The sequence below is a fragment of the Moschus berezovskii genome, chromosome 12 (genome assembly GCF_049115385.1).
Source record: "Moschus berezovskii isolate FMDL1 chromosome 12, NW_MosBer_1.0, whole genome shotgun sequence".
In the NCBI taxonomy this organism is placed as follows: domain Eukaryota; kingdom Metazoa; phylum Chordata; class Mammalia; order Artiodactyla; family Moschidae; genus Moschus; species Moschus berezovskii.
The window spans coordinates 70,223,645-70,242,983 of record NC_142471.1 but is presented as its reverse complement, the minus strand read 5'-3'; the positions used below and the strand labels follow the sequence as shown (position 1 = coordinate 70,242,983).

The following is a 19,339-nucleotide window of genomic DNA, read 5'->3' as shown; positions in this document are numbered from 1 at the left end:
AAGCTGAAACTGCAATACTTTGGCCACCTCATGGGATGAGTTGACTCACTGGAAAAGACTCTGATGCTGGGAGCGATTGGGGGTGGGAGGAGACGGGGACGACAGAGAATGAGGTGGCTGGATGGCATCACCGACTCGATGGACATGAGTTTGAGTGAACTCCGGGAGTTGGTGATGGACAGGAAGGCCTGACGTGCTGTGGTTCATGGGGTCGCTAAGGGTCGGACACGACTGAGCGACTGAACTGAACTGAACTGCAAAGAAGGCTAGTCTCCAGCAGAGCCAAGGCCTCACATTCACTCAAGAGCTCAAGTTTAGGTACCAACATTATCTAAAGTGAGACTGTACAGTATCAAAGAGTGGGTGTGTTAGTAAATCATTTATCAAGTGCAAATAAATATTTAAAATACCACAATCTAACCCTGCTTTTGGTATTGCTTTATTTGTTCATTTAACATATCAGGGAAGGAAACAAAAAAGACTGACCCAGTCCGAACGTCTTTGAAGTCGTGGGTCCTACCTCTAACGGAGTTGGGATGAAAGGGGTACTTAAGAAGGCGGGGATTGGGCAGCAGGAGTTTTAGGGCCAGCTTCCAGGCCTCGGAGATTTGGGTTCTGCACTTCCGCGGAGACTCAAGAAAGTCGCTGTTAGAAGCAACGGACCCCGCGTAGCCCTTGCCAAGGCCGGCCACCACCTGGAGAGCAGCACCAGGCTAGTCCGCAGCGGCATGGCATATGGGGCGTGGCCGCGGGCAGAGTGGGGCGCGGCCTCGTTGGGAAGGGGCGGAGCCGCGGGCGGCAAGAAGGAAGGGCCTGGGCGGGGACACAGCGTAGGCCCCGCGCGCGGGAGGGTGTCGGGCCCACCCGCGACTCCTTAGCGGGTAGCACCGGAGGTGACTTCGACCTAGGGCTTCTGCTCCGGGCGGGGTTGGCGGCGCCGCCTCCAGGCTTTGGGCGCCCGCGGCCTCGGAGCGCCGGCAGGGCCGGGCCTGCGCGCCCCGAGGACCTGTGGGCCGACGGCGCGGGTGCGGCGGGAGGGGCCGCGACCGGGTCTGTTTTTCGTTTCCTTTTCCTCCCTTCCTCAGTCTCATCCCCAACACCGGAAGGTGCAGGGGCCGGGCCACAAACGGTCCCACCCACTCTGCGCCCTCTCGTGTCTGACCACGAGGGTGCCCATTCCTCTCTGGAACCCACGTCTTAAAGCGGTTTCCGGGTACGCGTATATAGCCTTACGTCCCCCACGTGAAAAGTTGGTGTTTAGCCATTTAGAAATGGGTACCTTGGAGAAGGAGAAACACTGCCGTGGGGCAGATAAAAAAGCCTTGAGGAACTCAGGGGCCCTCACTGGAGGAACACCTCCTTCCTCAAGCCCTTGGCGCGCAGTTTGACAGGCCCGGGCCCCTGGGTTTACCCCTCCCAGAGTTCGGGGTGCCCTCCCGGGGAACAGGTTATAGGGGCCGTGACGATTTCAATACCCAAGTTACCAGCTTTGCGTCCTGGTTTTTGTCTCCCATCTAGATCTCGGCTCTAGATGCTGAGCTTTTCAGGGCTGGCTGGAAGCCACAGCCCAGTCTCCAGATGCAGTCTAAATCCAGCCAGTGTGAAGACGAAACTCCTTCCCTCTTTTGGGGTTTGGATCCTGTGTTTCTAGCCTTTGCAAAACTCTACATCAGGGATATCCTGGACTTGAAGGAGTCTGGCCAGGTACCAGGTATGTGGCTGGTCACCCAGGTGGCTGCTCTGGGCTGCGTCTGCACCCCACCCTCCCTTCCCCAAAAGCTGCAGAAATTTGGGGCTTAGGGGCTTAGAAGAACCTTTCCAGTTGCAGCTTTGAAACTGACCTAATCTGCATCCTCAGACAAGTGCATTTCTGTGCAAGTTCAAAACAATCTAAATCTTTTTTAAATAGATGTTTGGGGGAGTAATTTTGTACTGAAGAATGTTTTTACTTGGGTTTGAGGTCTTTCATATTAAAAATGCTCAGTTGTTTTTCTCTGGGCCTGTTTGTGGTAGAAAACTTAGGCCTTGCTTCTTTTTCTAACCACTTACCTGTCCTGGATATGTGACTCACCTGTAAAGCTTAAAGAGTCTTCTTTGTAAAGAGAGGATTAACTGTGCCTGATATTCTTGTGGAGTTTGGTTTTGTTTTGAATAGGTCAGAGTCAAGATCAGAATCAAAATAATATAAACTCCCCAAGAGGAAAGACATCATCTGCCTTGTTCATCTATGTAATCCCAGCTCTTAAACAGTGCCTGGCCTCTAATGGGCTCTCGAATCATAGTAATTGGAGCAATAAAGCATTAAAAAGTTAAAGAAATCATTTTTAAAATCAGAGAGGTGGTCACTAAAGATAGGATCTTCATACCTCCAAGTACAGCAAATACAATTTAGGATAATAAGTAATTCACATAGCTATGGATGAATCTTCACATGTTTATTATGCTATATGAGAAGTTTGATTAAACACTCTTTGCTATTTTGAATGAATAGCAAGCTATGAGTCAGAAATGGTTAAGAATCTCAAGTATGTACAATTTTAATGAGACCACGTTTTGTGTTTCCCATGCTCAGTACCAATATATTTGGATGACCTTATACTAAAACCTTTTGTACAGATTTTTTTCACCACACCTTTATTTTCTAAGTACTGTTGGAAATGATCTGTTTTTTTCCTTGGAAGGCAGCCATCCTCCCTCTCTGTTTGTTTCTCAGACCAGTCTGGTATTCTTCATAACTCATCTCCTTGGGAAGAAATTAATTCACATCAAATGCCAGTCTTGCTTAAAGATCTTTTGTAGGTGCCCAAGGAAGTATCAGGGACATGACAGGGGCTAAATCCTTCCTGTGGGTGAAGGACTTTATAAATGTATTAACCCATCGTGGAAAACTGCTCCCGGTGATCTTTGTTATATCACAGGTGGTAATGTTTCAGATGTCATTTTTAAAACGAAAACTGTTTCCAAAGCCAGGTTTGTGTGCCCTTGCACAACAAGACCAAAGAAACCAAACTATTGGGGTTTGGAGCAGAGAAAGTTTTATTGTAAGGGCCAAGCAAGGAGAACAGGCATCTCAGGCCCAGAACTCCCTTCATGGTTTTCAGGGAAGAGATTTTAAAAGCAACATTTGGAATGAGGGCTACGGGGTGTATGACTTTCTTCTGATTGGTTGGTGGTCAGGTAACAGGCTGCTTTAACCGGAATCCCAATCATCAGTCTCCTGGTTCTGACCAGTCTGGGGTCTTCGCTTGTAGTTACCATCATCCTGGGTGGAGGTTCTTAGTACGTGCAGAAAAGCTCAAAGGTGTGAATCAGGTTGTTGGGTATACCCTTTAAGGGGGAACTGGGAGTCTGTTTTGTTTGCGGCACTATTGTTTCTTGACTGCTTGGGCTTTGCTTCTGCATCCCCCAATCCCCTAATTAGTAACTGCTTGAATCTGCCCTTTGGAACTCGGGGAAGGTCTAAGAGGCTGAAACCTTTTTTTCTACCAAAAAAAACACAAAAGTGGACACAGAAATGCTTTTGTACCCAGGAGGGCCCCTGCAGGGCCCCGCTTGGTTTCAAAACTTCGTGGTTGAAGAAGTCATGAACCGTAATTTCACAGAGTGATCTTCTTTAGACTATAGCATCCTGAAGGGTGGGAAGTAACTACTAGTCTAGGTTTTAGTTTTGGGTTGTTTTGCTGTTGTGTTTGGCTTGATTGTCATAAAGAAAAAAACTTGACCGCATAAAATTTAGAAATGCTTAAACAGCAAAGAATATCTTAAAATAACAAAAGTTAACCAAGAAATGACTTTAAAAAAAAGAAATGTATAATGAAGAATTTGGGTGGCCTTTGTGGGATGCTTCTGGAAGATCTTTGGATTTCTGGAATGATAGTGTTTTTGTTATTCATAGTGGAGTCCTTGAGCCACGTCTGAGTTTATGCTAATGAGGTACCTCCTGCTGGGCCCCTAGGTAGTTTCAGGGTGGGGGCCTTTCAGGCCTGAAAAACCATGTGATTAAGAGGCTTGATTTTGAGCCAGGTGACATCAGTCCAACCCTGTGGGAGGGGAGGGCGGCTGGAGATTGAGTTGTCAAGTGGGCAGTGATTCAGTCAGTCTCACTTGGGTAGTGAAATCCTCCTTAAAACTCTGGACGTGGAGGCTTGGGTGAGCTTTCCTGGTTGGTAATCACACATCAGTGTGTGAAGGCGGTGTGTCCTGAGGACCTGGCAGTTTTATGCTTCGACTCTCCCAGGCCTTGTCCAATGTATCTCTTCCTTTGGCTGGTCCTGGTTTGTTCCCTTCATTATAAAACTGTAGTCTTAAGTAAAGCACCTTCCTGAGTCCCGTGTGTCATTCTATTAAAGTATCAGACCTTAGTTTGCCGTGGAGGGTGTTTGTAGCCAGTTGGTCAGAAGTGTGCATGGCCTGAGGAGCCACAAACTTGGGGCTGGTGCCTGAAGTGAGAGTCTCTTACAGGAGACTCTGCCCTTAACTTGTGAAGTTCAACCTTACTCTGGCTAGTCAGCATCAGAATTGTCTTGCAAAATGGTTGCCAATTGTCAGCTCCCCTAAATTAACCTATGAGTTTAGGGTTAAACTAATAGGATGTCGTGAAGTTTGACTGTGGTGGTGACGTTGTTTAGGTTTGGGGTTTTGGTTTGGTTTGATTTGGTTTGTTACAGCTCATAGCATACAGAAATGGTCTTTATTATTCTGAATTTTTGTCTATATCAACCTTTACTGATGGGGTAAAATAATAGAGAATCTTTTATTTGAATCAAAATACGATGCTTATATTATCTAATTGTAGAGGACCCAATGATGGATATAATGTATTTATAAGAATTATAGTAAATGAATAATGTATTTTTTAAAAAATATTATCTTAGGCATTTTAATGCCATCAGTCTTCAGTAAGAGTATTTGTAGCATCAGTTAAATAACAGCAGTTAGATCAACTCAGTGGACGTGAGTTAACCCTAGGAGTTGCTGAAGCCTGGCGTGCCTCAGTCCACGGGGGTCTCAAAGAGCCAGACACTGTTGAGTGACTGAACAACAAGAAGACCAAAAAATAAAGTTGCTTTTAAAAAAGACATGTGTCTCGCAGTGGGTGTGGCTGTTCAGGTCATTGCTGTGAAAGCTGAATCAAAGCTGCCTGTGACCCTGGGTCCCTGAGCCCTCCCAGCATGACTGTCCTCCTTCCTGGGGACGTGACGATCCAGGCAGTGGATCCCCTGAGATGGCTGGGGCTCCGGGAGCTGCATGTGGAGCAAAGGCAGCAGGAGTGAAAGGACCACTTCACAAAGGCTGCAGGTTAAACTCACTGTCAGCTAGTATCTGTTGTGGTGATGATTTTCTTCTCTTTGCTCCTCAGGCTTTCTCTCGGTCCGTAGAGCTGCCATCCAGCTTCCTTTTCTCACAGAAGAGACTTGGTGTTGAGAGAAGGAAGTGGTTCTCTCCATTGCTTTTTCCATGTCCCCCTCCTTCTTGTGGAGGTTGTGCTTCTGAAGTGTATCATCTGAGTTTCTATACGCTGGGGGAACTTCCATCTCTACTTCCAAGCAGTGTATTTCCTCTTCAGACAGTTTTCTCTGAGTTATTTTACTTGAACCATCTGTTATTTTCTGCTATATGTGTCCTTCACTGTTCAAGCTTGCTTTTATGTTTTTCCTTGTTATTTTGCATCTTTGAGTGACTTTGGCCTTGAAGACAAGGATTGGCAGTCTATGAGATGAAAGTTTAGGTGGCTCTCTTTTCTGTCTGTTTTCAAGAAAGCCTACTGTGTCCTCAGGTGGAGACCTGTTCAGATTTTTTTTAAGTGTTACCCCATGCAGAGTTGGTCATGTCAGAGGACTGGCATCCACCACAGGTGACTTGAAGACTTTGTTGGCTTTGTGTCATCAACCCTGTATTCTCCATGTACTTGCTTTTTCCGTGTACTTCAGCCCAGGTGGAACACCTTTTGGCTGGAGCTTCTCCCCTTCTTAAATATATATCCACTCTTCGTTATAAAAACCACCATAGCAGTACGTACCAGGGTATCCCAGGAAGACCCAAAGAGTCCTGGGGCTTGTTTCAAGCTTTCGTGGCTTCAGGGCCAGCTGGAAAGATATTTCAGGGGCAGGCAGCAGGCCCTCCAAGGGTCCACAAGGCTCCGTGACTCTGCCCTTAACTGCTGGTGTCCTGGGAGCCACAGCCAACCGCACAGAGCCCGGTGGGCTGTTGCGTCTCTGATGGCACCAGGAGCGCACCATTTCTAAAGCCTGACAACCCGACTGACCTTCAGTTAGGCTGGGGGAGGGAGAGGCCAGTCAGGTTCTAGGAGAGAGTTCTCCCTAAGTTAGCTCTGCTCAGTACTCAAATAGAAAGTCCAGGGCATTTGGGGAAGCAGAAAGGGCTGACCACAGCCAGAGACCAGTCTGGAACTCGGGTCACCATCACCCCCATCCGGCCTTACAGCAAAGCTGGATGAAAGCAAGGTCCGCCACCATTGCCCCTGTCTGCGTGTGAGTGTGTCCCGGCGCGGTGGTGGTGCAGAGGATGCCATGCCCCACCCCCTCATTTAAACTTCCCTTCTGCCACAGGAACCCTGAGCCTGCCAGCAAAGGTCCTGTGGGACCTGGCCCCCTCTGAAGGCGCACTCTCTCCTTTGTGTCTGGTCAGTGCAGGCAGGCAGGGCTGGGGGACTGAGGGTCTCCCCACAGCTCATCACTGGATTTCAATGGTAAGAACTTAGAAGTCATTCAAGAACTGCCCTACTCTGGAGATTTCATGGATTTTCCGTGGAGTCAGTTCAACCCTGCTCAATCCAGGTGTTCCTTGAGGGAAGCAACTCTGTTCCAGGAGTGATGAGGGACCCAGGCTCCTTAGCCCGTGTGGCCCTGCCACTTCAGCTCTTGGCCCCCAAGGTTGCCCTCTGCACAGTCTCTCCAGTCTGCTAAGTCGTCTTTAGAAGTCTGCCTCTGCTAGGGAGATGGCCCTTCTTTCGGCTAAATTTGACACCTTCAAACCATGTCTCCCTCTCCTAAAATCTCAGGCTGACTAAGGCTCAGAGTCTCCTTGTCCATCCCCCATCCAGGGACTCAACCATGGGTGACAGGTTCCCAGCCCCTGTATCCACGTGGGAAACAAGAGAACCATCAGCGAAGTCATTCTGGGGGGTTCTGAAGGGCTTCAGGGTTCAGTGCAGGGCCTCCTCCCCCCAGGGGATGTGGAGAAGACAGGCTCTGAGCAGGCTTGGCAAGAACCAGAGAGCGTGAGGGTGGCCAAATGCTGAAGTGATAACTGAGTCTTTGTTTACAGTTCATGTATGTATTTGAAAAGGAAGTCACCGTTTAAGTTTATAGCCTCTTTCTGAAAGAATTCAGTCGTCGTAGGGAGGAAAAAAAAAGGCTGGGGAAGATTTTAATGCAGACTCTTTACCTGCAGGTGATAAAAACCCAGTGCAGGTAGCTTAATCTCAAATAGACAGTTCAGGTAAGGATGTTGGGGGTTTCCCAGGAGGTGGGACAGCACTGGGGCCTCAGGTGGGAATGGGGGACTCACCAGTGCCAGGAGTCCCCCTCTCTGTTCTGTTTCTATCAGAGTCCAGAAAAGGCCTTTGGTTGTTGGTGGGTAGGGTTCTCCCTCTCAGGTTTCTCCTCTGGGGGTCACCTGCCTGCTGGCGTCTATCTGTTGCCTGAGCTTTGGAAATAGAATTTTTAAAAGGGAAGTTTTTGAGTTGTAATCTGCTGGCCCCAAAGGTTCATGTTTTGTAACCTAATTATCTTTTTCTTAAAAAAAAAAAAAAAAGCTGCTGCTAATTCGTAGAAATGATGACTGGTTTCCTATACAAGCCAAAGAAGCCTTTCTCGTGGTTTCCTCTCTCTTTCCTTTTCCAGCCCCTCAAAATATAAGTACTGTGTCAGGTCTCATCATACCATGGCTGTCTTTATGCCCCTTACGAGAGTTCTACAGGGAGGTGCATTTCATTGTCACAGGTGGAGAGATTAACCAGATCTAGTTGGGCAGTATTGGTTTTCTCTTTTCTGTACTCCCACAAGCGTCTTTAAAACCAAACTTTCCCTTATAACCCTTGAGGAAAAGACATCTGCATTTCTTAGGGCTTGGCATTGGTCAAAAGCCGATTCTTATGTCTGAAATCTTAGCAAGCAGCATGCCATTGAGTGTCTGACACAGTTAACATTTAGTGAAGCAGAAAACGTCATCATACATTATATGGACTTTACCTTCTTCTTCCCTTTAATTTCAGGTGTATTTTTTTACAATGGGCATCCAATAAAACAAGTGGATATCTTAGGAACCGTAATTGGAGTGAGAGAAAAAGATGCATTCTACAGTTATGGAGGTAAGAACAATTGTGTCTGACATTGAGTTTATGTGGAAGGACCACACTTAGCTGGACATTGAATCTAAAGAAACCCCAGCCTTTCAGAGCAGCGGAGTTCTCTCTCAAACTCTGCACTTGGCCTCTAATGGGAACCATTTGCAGCCACCAACAGGTAGGAATGATACTGATGAATACTGTCAGGTGACAGTTGTTGGGGAGCTGGGAGACAGAATTAAAATGCAGTCCAGGGTCACTGGTTTATCAGGGACAGACACCTGATACCTAGGGCATAGCTATAAATAGCAGAGGATGGTAGTATATGTTTATATTGATAACCTTTAAAGTAAGAAGGCCAGACTAACATTAAAGTAGACTTAAGACAGGGAGAGATGAAAAATAATTCAGAAGATTTATATCCAAAACAGTTTTTTAAAAAAACATTTTGGTACCCAAAGGTGTAAATATTCTTTACACCTTTGGGTTATCAGAAATTTTCCCTTCCCTTATGATGACAGAAACTAAATAAAGGGTTTCTATATAGTTTGAACACCAGCAAATTGTTAGAATATGATTTTAGTGTCATGGGTCTTGATTTTTTTTTTCATTGAATTTAATGTAATCATTTTAGTATATTGCCTAAAATTCTCATAGTTAAGAGGCCAAGCTAAATGTTTTGTGGGAAGCTTAACTTTGAATTCCAAACCTTTGCTGTAATTGAATTTGTCACTTTTTATTGTACTGACTTGGATTTGCATTCTTGTTCTACTTGGGGGGAAAACAGAAGGTAGTTGAACTAGGTGACCAAGATCATCCCATTGACTGTCTGTGTGTGGCTGATAATTTCTTTAACATATATTCATTTTCCTGGGGATGATTGTCTTGTGCTTATAAAATGACATGTGAGAGGGGAGATTTCTCACACCCTCTGCTTTTTCCCAGCCTACATATATTTTTTTAAACTCTAAAATAGATCATCTTGTCATACATCCCCATCCTGGATCTCTTCTCTGCCTTATTTTACCAAAGATACTGGTTCTCTTTTTCTCCAGACAGTTCAATAAACATTCACTAAGTTCCTGTAGCATTCTCAACTGCTGTCTAGTACCTTATCTGTGAGACGTTATAGTACTTCCTCTCTAAGTACCAGTGATGAAATATTAGTATCTTTCAGTTTACAGAGTACGTCTACATGCATAATTTCATGTTGTTCTCCTCCTTATCTTTTGAAGTAGAAAGGACAAATATTATTGCCATTTTATAGACGAGAAAACTAAAGCTCAGTTATTGTTCAAGGTTCCACTGATGATCCGATCTCTTTACTGACTCCAGTGTGCTATGTAGTCTCTGTATAACTCAAATGTGGTTTTTCTCTCTCCTGCATCCCTCCCCACAAAAGATCAGCTGCATCTTTTTTTTTTTTTTTAACTTCTGTTTATTTGGTTTAAGTCTTATTTGCAGCATGCAGGATCTTTTTTTTTTTTTAGTTATGGCATGTGGGCTCTAGTTTCCTGACCAGGTATCAAACAACCCAGGCCCTCTACTTGGGAGTGTGGAGTTCTAACCACTGGGACACCAGCGAAGTCCCTGCATCTGGTTTTTAATTTTCTGATTTTTAGATCAAAATGTGGCTATTTGAGGACATTAGTCCTGGCTCTAGAACCAGGCCAGATATAATGCCTCTGACCTTCATCTAACCCCTTTTCTCATTATGAAAAGATGAAGGTGATATGACTGCCTCTTCCCCAATAACCATTTCTCTTAGACTGGATATCATGAGAGTGTGACACATTTGTGGTTTGTGGGGACATGAAAAGCATTTGAAGGTTGAGAGTAGAAACACTTCTGCGACTTTAATTCTCGTGAGGCCTGATCAAGAGAGAGCTACACACTCCCTGACACTCTTAGGCCCAGCTTGGCTCTCGGGCTACCTGCCAGGCAGCCACTCCTGCTGTCCCAGGTCCTGTTTGTTCCTCCTGACTCACCCCACTCCTATATGCTAGATTTGCTTCCTGCTGAGCCCGATTTTGTCCCATGGCTGAAACAAAAGGTCAGCAGCCCAGGTCATGCCGCCCAGCGTGGGAGGACTGCCCAACACTGCAGGGACGCTCCCCTTCTAGGGCCTTCCAGCAGCGAGACCTTAGGGCGTCAGGACAGGGTCTGCCAGGAGAGGTTACAAACCAGGAAGTCAGAGAGTTTGGAGGGGGGATCCTGAGCACACACAGCACCTGGCAGCAAATCACACTCAGACCTAGAATCCTGGGAGACTGTAGTTAAAACCAAAATGACCTCACATTTTCTAGGACAAATGCTTGGGTGCTAATATTTTTTTACTTAACATGGTAAATCAAGAGTTTTAAACTGGCCAGAAAAGTAGTGTTGCCTGGAAGTGTCATACATTTTATTGATTTTTTTTTTTTTTGCTTCTTAAAATGATACTCATTATAAGATAAAATTTAAAACCAGAGAAAATTTTAATAAATTTTCATAAAATTCCTGTGAAAATCTGTAAATCAGACAAAAACAGTGTCAGTGTTTGGGTGAACATCCTTCCTATATTTTTAACATGTTCCTAATATGAAGAAATGGGGCTTCCCAGGTGGCGCTAGTGGTGAAGAATCTACCTGCCAATGAAGGAGACATGAGAGACACAGGTTTGATCCCTGGGTCAGGAATATCCCCTGGAGTAGGAAGTGGCAACCCATTCCAGTATTGGAAAACTCCATGGACAGAGGAACCTGGCAGGCTACAATCCATGGAACCACAAAGTCAGACATGACTGAGCACAATATGAAGAGACCTAGATACACCTTCTTTCCCATTTTAATATTCCTGAAATTAAGCTTACAGTCAATGTATACATTAACTTTGGGGTTCCTTCTATATTCCCCAAAAGAAACTTCTATAATATTTTAGTGTCTTAAGATCATTTCTATCAAAACAGACTAATATTTTATACAAATTAGATTACCTATAAGACATATATATCATTTCTATTTTACAATGAGATAACTTTTAGCAGCAGTGACTGTGTAACTGAAAGGCACTCAGTTGGGTCCAATTCTTTGCAGTACAGTTGGAATTCTGTACAGTCCATGGAATTCTCTAGGCCAGAATACTGGAGTGGGTAGCCTTTCCTTCTCCAGAGAATCTTCCCAACGCAGGGATCAAACCCAGGTCTCCCGCATTGTGGGCAGATACTTTACTAGCTGAGCCACAAGGGAAGCCCGCAGTGACCGTAGATCTTCATTGTAACTTTGTATTCTCATACATCATGCCATTGTAATTTATTTAACCAGTTAGTTATGTGTGTGCTCAGTCCTGTCCAACTCTTTGTGACCTTATTATGGACTGTAGCCATTTAACCAGTTACATATTTATAAGCATTTAGGTTATTTCCAACTTTCAGTACTGTAAACTATCTTACAATTAATAGCCTTTTACAAGATGTATGTATCTGTATATATTTGTTCTGTTGTTCTCATCATCATAAATTACAGAAGTAAAGTCAGAGAATATAAACATTTCAAAATTTGATACACATTTCCAAACTTAATCTTTAGAAATTTGGTGTGAATTTACATTCCTACTAACAGCATGTGACGGTATCGGTGTTTTTAATATTTGTCATTCTAGGAGTTGAGAAATCATTTACATTTTCTTCTTTTTTTTCCTGGTAACTAGTGATTTAGCATACTGACATATGTCTTTTGGTCACTTTTATACCTTTCATGAATGGCATATTTTTTTTCTTTGACACCTTTTCTCTTATAGTCTTGATCATTTCCTTGTTAGTTTCTGTGAGTTCTTTATATATTAAGATATTAACCCCATCATTTATAAAATTGCTATACAGTATTAGTTTTTAGTTGTTCAAATATATCAGATTTTTTTTTAATGAATTCTGATTTTCAGGTCTGCTTAAAGAAGTCTTCCCCCCACCAACTCTTAAGTCCAGGGTTGAAAGTATTCACCCACATTTTCTTCTCACCCATATTTTCTTCTCATCTTCTGAAGTTTACCTGTATTATATTTAATAAAATAAAGTCCATCTAGAATTTATTTTAGTTTCAGAAGTCTTCTCAGATTCTGCTTTCAACACAAATTTAAACCAGCAATAAAAAGATTTTGCCATGTATTTCTTCTGTATTACAAAGTGTGTTTTTATAACAATCTAGCTGTTGGTTTTTAAAAAAATCATTAAGCCCACTGACCCCTTGTTGATCAGTCTCTGTTCTGAGATTGTCAGAAATTAGGCAAAGAGAAACACCTACCATCCCTGATCAAACATCTCTAAATTTCTCTGCAGTTGTAAATCCAAGTACAGTGGAAATTCTTGTATTTTTCTTTTGCATTGTGGATAAAATAAGCCAGACCAATACTGTTTGTGTGACCAAGATATCATTATGTTGTATCATGAAAGTAAAACCTTGCTCTCTGTGATATGCTTAGCTTTCCTTACATCCCCTGCAGTGATAAGGCCTGGGCAGAAGTTAATACCCTTGAGATAGGGCAAGAGAAACGTTGACTACATTCTGCTGGTCTCATGTATTACATTGACATTCCAGAGAATCAGTTCCCACTGGGGTGTGGTAAGCAATTATTTCTAAGGGTGGAAAAAAAGTTTGATCAGGGATTTGCCTAGCCAGGTTATTGAAAAATGTCATCTTTCAGTTCGGCCGAATGCAGTGGCAGTGTGCTAATTTACTAGTAATGGCCCACGTCTCCGTTGACTCTTTGACACTTCTGTTGCAGTGGATGATAGCACTGGAGTTATAAACTGCATCTGCTGGAAAAGGTTGAATAATACCAAATCCTCATCAGGTAATTTTATTTGCCATGCTTCTTTACCTTTATGGGGCTTCCCTTGTGACTCAGCTGGTAAAGAATCTGCCCGTAATGCAGGAGACCTAGGTTTGATCCCTGGGTTGGGAAGATCCTCTGAAGAAGGAAAGGCTACCCACTCCAGTATTCTGGCCTGGAGAATTCCGTGGACTATATAGTCCACATAGCCCATGGGGTCGCAAAGAGTCAGACATGACTGAGTGACTTTCACTTCACTTTACTTTACTTGTACAGCTAACCAACAGATGTAACTCAAGCTGCTCAGGTGAACAGCGGTAGTGCTAATTTTCATATTTATGCATTGGTGAATTACACTCATAACTTGAAGCACTATACCCAGAACTTTGGCTGCTCTATAAACTGATATAGGGGAGCCCATTGCTTTTCTTGCTTCCATTTCTTTGGTGCTCACTTCCTTCTAAGCCTATAGGAATGTGAATAGATAACTAGAAGTTTCAGCATTTCATTTTTACCATCCAATTATTATAAAAGTCAAGATGGTTTAGCTTAATTGCTCATCAAGTGAGAATCCTCTTGCTCTGGATGTATCATTTGACCAATGCTCTTTTGAAACATTTTGCCCTGATATGGTTGCCTCTAGCTTTTATGTTCACATGATCTGGATTTTCTGAAATCTCTAGCTTATTCATACAGATATGCCAGGAGTTCTGAGACTGATGAGAAGGTAAGATAGGATTCCTTTGAAGTTAGCCATTAAATAATACAAGCTAAAGAAGAACTTTAAAATTGAATTGAACTCATTGGCTATAACTGAAGCATCTTTTGGAATTTCTTGAATATGTTTTAGTAATCCTTCGGTAGTTTTTTGAGCTGCTTAAATTCATAATATTAAAAAAATTCATATATTATACAATAGTGGTGATCATTTTTGGCTCTAGAGAAGTGATGGAAACTAGGGCCTTATTTCTCTCTTTTTACAGCAAATGCAATATGGGGCCATATACCCTGGGGTTATTCAATAAATATTGCCAGCTCTGATATCTAACATGTGCTATCTATGTCCTTCTGTTATACATGGTGAGAATGGATAACACTTGGAGTAGTTTCTTCCCTTTTTTTCCCTGACATTACCTGTCAGAAGCTCATCTCCCTACTTTGACTGTACTGACCAGTAGGGATGCTCCTTTGCTTAATTTTTGGACATATTTATGTTTAGAATTTGGCCATCGTTTTCATATAACTTTGATATTTCCATTTTCTAATTTGGGAACATTTGTGTCAGTGGTGCTACTAAGCTGAGGACAGGTTTTTATGCAGATACGTCACAAGGTATGAAATAAACCTATGAAACAATCAGATATTTGAATTTTCATGTATGTCCAGGGTATTAACATTTTTTTCAGATTTGTGGTTGTATTGTCACGATCTTCAGTCAGAAGGGGCAGTTTCAATGTGCTGTCTTTAGACTGAGGGTCAGCATGCTTTTTCTGTACAGGGCCCGACAATAATTGTGTTCTGCTTTGTGGGCCCCCTGGTCTGCATCTCAGCCATTCAATATCACCACTGTAACACCAAAGTGACTACAGGTAGTACATAAACAAAGGGTCATGGTTGTGTTTCAATGAAACTTTATTTATAAAAACAGATTGTGGATGGATTTGGTCCATGGACTGTCATTGATACACTGCTATTTTTAGACATTGTTTTAATTTTAAAAATCAACTATTTTTTTAAATAAATGATATCATCAGATATATTATGTAACTCTTAGTAATTTTTAAGATAAAATGTCTATTAATACTGAAAGTGAGATTTTAAAAATAGCTGTAAGTAGACCAATAGATGAGTAGTCACAGTTGGTAGCCTTAATTAGAAATTGCTTTGAGAATAAAAAGTGAGGGTAAGGGTACAAGGAGAAAGCCTGAAAGTGATCCTCATCATGTTATATACGAAGTGATATTTTAAAATTGTTCCCAACTAGCCCATTCTCTCCTTTCAGTTTAATTGCCCTCAGTTTTAAAGCTTTCCACTGGAAAGTGGCCATTGAAGACTAATTTTTTAAACAAAATTTAGTCTGAGTCAAAAATCATGTTCCAGTTGGTATCAGTGTAAAAATATAATATTAACTTCTATAAATGTCACATTGAATGTACCATGTGGACTCAGCTTATGAGAAAAGGTAAGAAAGCTTGGCGTTTAATATTAGAATTTTAAGGGGGATTTATCTTTCAGAGTGGAATAGCCTACTTAAAATGAAATTGTCAGGCTCCAACCATCTCATTATACTCATTCAATTACACAGCTTGAGCTGTTCTTTCAGCAGTTTGGTTCACCCTTTAAATGAAAGCTGAGCCTCTTTTTCTCAGACCAGCTCTCAGTCTGATCATTTCAGAGTGCTATACGAAGCATTTATTATTACCTATAACATCTGAATCGTGGCAGTGAAATTTATAAATATGTTTAAAATTCAGCCTAAATAGAAGAGGACTTAAAGATAGGAACCCAGACAGAATAACCTTTTAAAAAGTAATACTTGGGTATTTTCTGAAGAAACCCAGTAAGTCGAGTAACATTAAGCTGATTGTGTCTAGATTCCAAGCTATTGGTTACTGGTCTACACAGAGTTCTCCGAGCTCTTTGGGTTGCTTTTTCCCTTAGTATAGTCAGTGTGTTAAAAGAAAAGTAATGCCTTTGTATGTTACAGAGCCACGGTTATCTAAGTTGTATTAGGTTAAAATGCAGAAAATTTGATCAATAGACTATTATTCATTTCATTATAGGAACCCTAGTATATGACAAAGCAGAAATAATACAATAGGAAATAAGTAAGCATTTAACAAATGTTGTTGGTTCAGGTAGATAACAATATTTAAAAAGAGGTAACTGTGACCACTGTCTTGCAACTTACATAAAATAATCTGAAGAAGATAGAGGTACGTATTTATCACAATAAATATGGGGCTGTCTGTGTTAAGTTCTTATATATGTTTAGCTGTTAAAGCAATGAAAGCTATCACTGGTGACGAGAGATAGATTAAACGATTTTTTCAAACTTTTATGTATTAAAATGAAATCAAATAAACATTTAAAAAAAGCACTGGAATGTGGAGAAGGGATGTACTAAGCACATTGATAAAGCTTCCCTGCATTTTTTTCAGAAATAAACATAAAATGTTTAAAAGAGATGAAGGGCTTATGCTTAAAGAAATGCAGAGAGTAGATCATCTTATATAAAAACACATTGTCTGGCAATTTAAAAGCAAATGATTTGCTATAGAATCATTATGTATTTTTTAAGGTGTTAAAAACCCAAATGACTAAAGCCAGTGTAGGAGCCATAAGGCTACATGCCTTGCTGGTGACACTTTGTAAAAAGAGAATGGTGATTGTTTGTTTTCTGACAAACATTCTGATAATATGCAATGAACTCTAAACCTGTTTGTCCTTTTCTATTCAGTAATCTCCAATGAAAGACCCCAAGGAAAGCAAAATTTTTGTCTTGAGGGCCTAATTGTTCATTTTTCATAAGTATCTGACATTTATTGAATGTTTCCTGTGGATCTGGCATTATGCTAAGCTCAGGATGTAAGGATTAACTGAGACCATACACAACAAGTCCATTTGTGAGAGGGACTGTTATATCCTCAACAGAACTGAGGAAACAGGCCCAGTGAGGTTAAGCAGCCTGCCCAAGGTCACACAGCTAACAGGAAGTGACCTGACGTTCAAGCCAGGTCTGTCTGACTCCATTACCCAAGTGCTGACCTCTAAGCCCTATGCAGGGCTAGTGATAAAAACCAAAAAAAAAAAAAAAATGAAAGCAGAAAGAGGAAACATCTAATGAGACTATCTAAAACTGGCGTATGAACATGCTGGAATGCTATGTTGTTATTTCAAATGCTGGATTGTATAGATTCTGTGGATACATGCCTGTATTTGAAGTGATGCTAGACAGGAAAACAACACAAAATTGTTTATACACACTAGCTGTAACTATGGAAAATATGAGTATATTCATGGCCCAAGCAGCTGAGAATAAAGAATAAGCAGGAAGGCTCTAGGGTTAGAGACTGCCTGAGTTCACGCTCCAGCTTTGTTGCTCACCAGTCGTTTGACTGTGGGCAAGTTGTTTGATGTCTCTGTAACTCAGTTTCCTCATTAGTGAAATGGGACTGATAATAAGTAAGAGTGGTTGTGAGGATTAGATGTGCTGATAGGTTATAAAGTCTTCAGAACGGCACTGGCAGTACCTGAACATTCATGGCTATTCTTATTTTCATTATTTAACTAATACGTTTTGGAAGTAAATTCAAGTGATGGAAATTATTTAGAATTGAGTGTGCATTGGGTTCTTTTCACCATGAAGTTGCTTGCTCAGTCACTCAGTTGTATCTGACTCTGCAAATCCATGGATGGTAGCCCGCCAGGTTCCTCTGTCCATGGGATTTCCCAAGCAAGAATGCTGGAGTGGGTTGCCATTTCTTCATGCAGGGGATATTCCCGATGCAGGGACCGAACCTCTGTCTCTTGCATCTCCTGCATTGGCAAGCAGATTCTTGAAGTTGCTTAAATTTGTAGTTTTAAGTGGTGTGAGTATTTGTGCGTGCGCGTGTGTGTGTATAAGTAAGTGAGCGAGATCAGGAGAGAGCAAGAAGTCAGCCTAGTTACTCAACAAAGAAGAGAAGTGAGAGAGATTAGAGTATTGAGTACCTCAGTGGAACATCAGCCTTGGGCAGATTTGCCTTCCTCATAAACAACTGCAAATGGAGATTCTTGGTCCTCTTTCCCCTCAGGCTGATATTCTGTCTCCCTACAAGGACACTTTCAAGGGTTGTTTAGAGCTATTGCCACCAAACCCAGCTGAACTCACACAGAATTCAACTCAGGCCTTTGCTCAGGTGATGTTGGGGTAGGAAAGAAAACACTGGACACTGGCTTGTCCAGCCTCCCACCAGACTGTGTTCCCTTCACCCAGACCTTTGAATAATTACAGCTTATGCCTTTTATTCAGTAGAGGATTTTGAAGGATGACCCAGATTGCCTACAGTAGAGCATCCAGTCAGAAGTAGAATAAATAAATGTCTTGTGTCTGTCTTACCCCAAGCTCTCTCCCAAAGGTGGTGGAGTGATCGCATTATGCATTTCCTTCTTTCCTTCTGGCCCTAACAGCCACAGCTGCTCCAAGTGCAAGAGAGCTGAGCTTAACCTCTCAGCTTAAGAAGCTGCAAGAGACCATTGCACAGAGAGCAAAGTTAGAAATTGGGGACATTATCCGGGTCAGAGGCCACATCCGCATGTTCAGAGGAGAGCGAGAGATTCACGCCACGACTTATTGTAAGCATACAGTGTCTCTGCCCAATTGCTTGTTATTTTGTGTGTGTGTCCAGTAAGCTCATTTAGTAAAAAGTCAAATCTGAAAAATTCAAATAAAAAGCTTTAATGAAAAAAATTGTATTTGCAACATGATTCCTTAAGAAAATTAGCATTTATTTATTTTGAAGAGAAGTAACTTTAAATAAATTGGGAAAGAAAATAAGCGATTTATCATATATGGCTGACATTTTATTTGGACAACATAGTAGAGTCTCTAAAATACTTTGAAGTTTTTAGTGTGAATCCCTTTAGGGAAGAGCGTTCATAGTCTTTAAAATGACGGGAGATTTCTGGAGCACCACTGAGGAAGTCAGCTAATCGGAAGCATGACAGTCCTTTGTCATCTGAGCCATGCCCTTTGCACTGATCTGGCTGGTTTGCACTTGGAAATCTCAAGGACAGCCCCAGTTATCCACCACTGTACCAGATGCGTGAATATGTCTGTATGCTTTCCGTCACCTTGATCTACTCTGGTCATGTCTGTGACACTCAGGGCATTGCCTCCCCTTTCATGGGATGGCCGGAGACTATTTAGTGCTTCTAGACCATGTGATCCTGGGCATCCGTAAGGAAGAAGGCCCACCAAGGGCCCCATTTACTGTTGCCCCAGCAGCAGTCTGGACTTGGGAAAGAACTAATCTCAGTGTTGTTTCTGTGGCTCGTTAGATAAAGTGGATGACCCAGTGTGCAACATTCAGATCGCAAGGATGCTGGAGCTGCCTACCATCTACAGGAAAGTGTATGACCAGCCCTTCCACAGCCCTGCCCTAAAGGAAGAAGAGGCACTGAGGTAAGTTATGGACTGCGACTGCTGTGGGTGTGGGCCAGCCAGTGGAATCCCAGATGCTG

The 19,339-nt window shown here is 42.3% G+C and overlaps 1 protein-coding gene across 13 annotated transcripts in view; it reads left to right on the top strand.

Annotated features, from left to right (window-relative positions):
• The first annotated feature begins 793 nt into the window (after positions 1–793).
• The window catches only part of STN1 (STN1 subunit of CST complex), a 42,386-nt gene continuing 23,840 nt past the window's right edge, over positions 794–19,339 (top strand). For 4 of the 13 annotated variants that reach the window (XR_016038782.1, XR_008685750.2, XR_008685751.2 and 1 more), the window contains exons 1-6: positions 800–1,050; positions 1,519–1,711; positions 8,237–8,332; positions 13,067–13,135; positions 18,287–18,451; positions 19,157–19,280. Coding sequence is in view for 6 of the 13 variants with exons in the window: in XM_055424722.2 (XP_055280697.2) it covers positions 1,579–1,711; positions 8,237–8,332; positions 13,067–13,135; positions 18,287–18,451; positions 19,157–19,280 (587 nt within the window). In the remaining 7 variants the exon portion in view is untranslated. The other 9 variants (XR_016038785.1, XR_016038786.1, XM_088842303.1 and 6 more) reach the window with 6 other exon arrangements.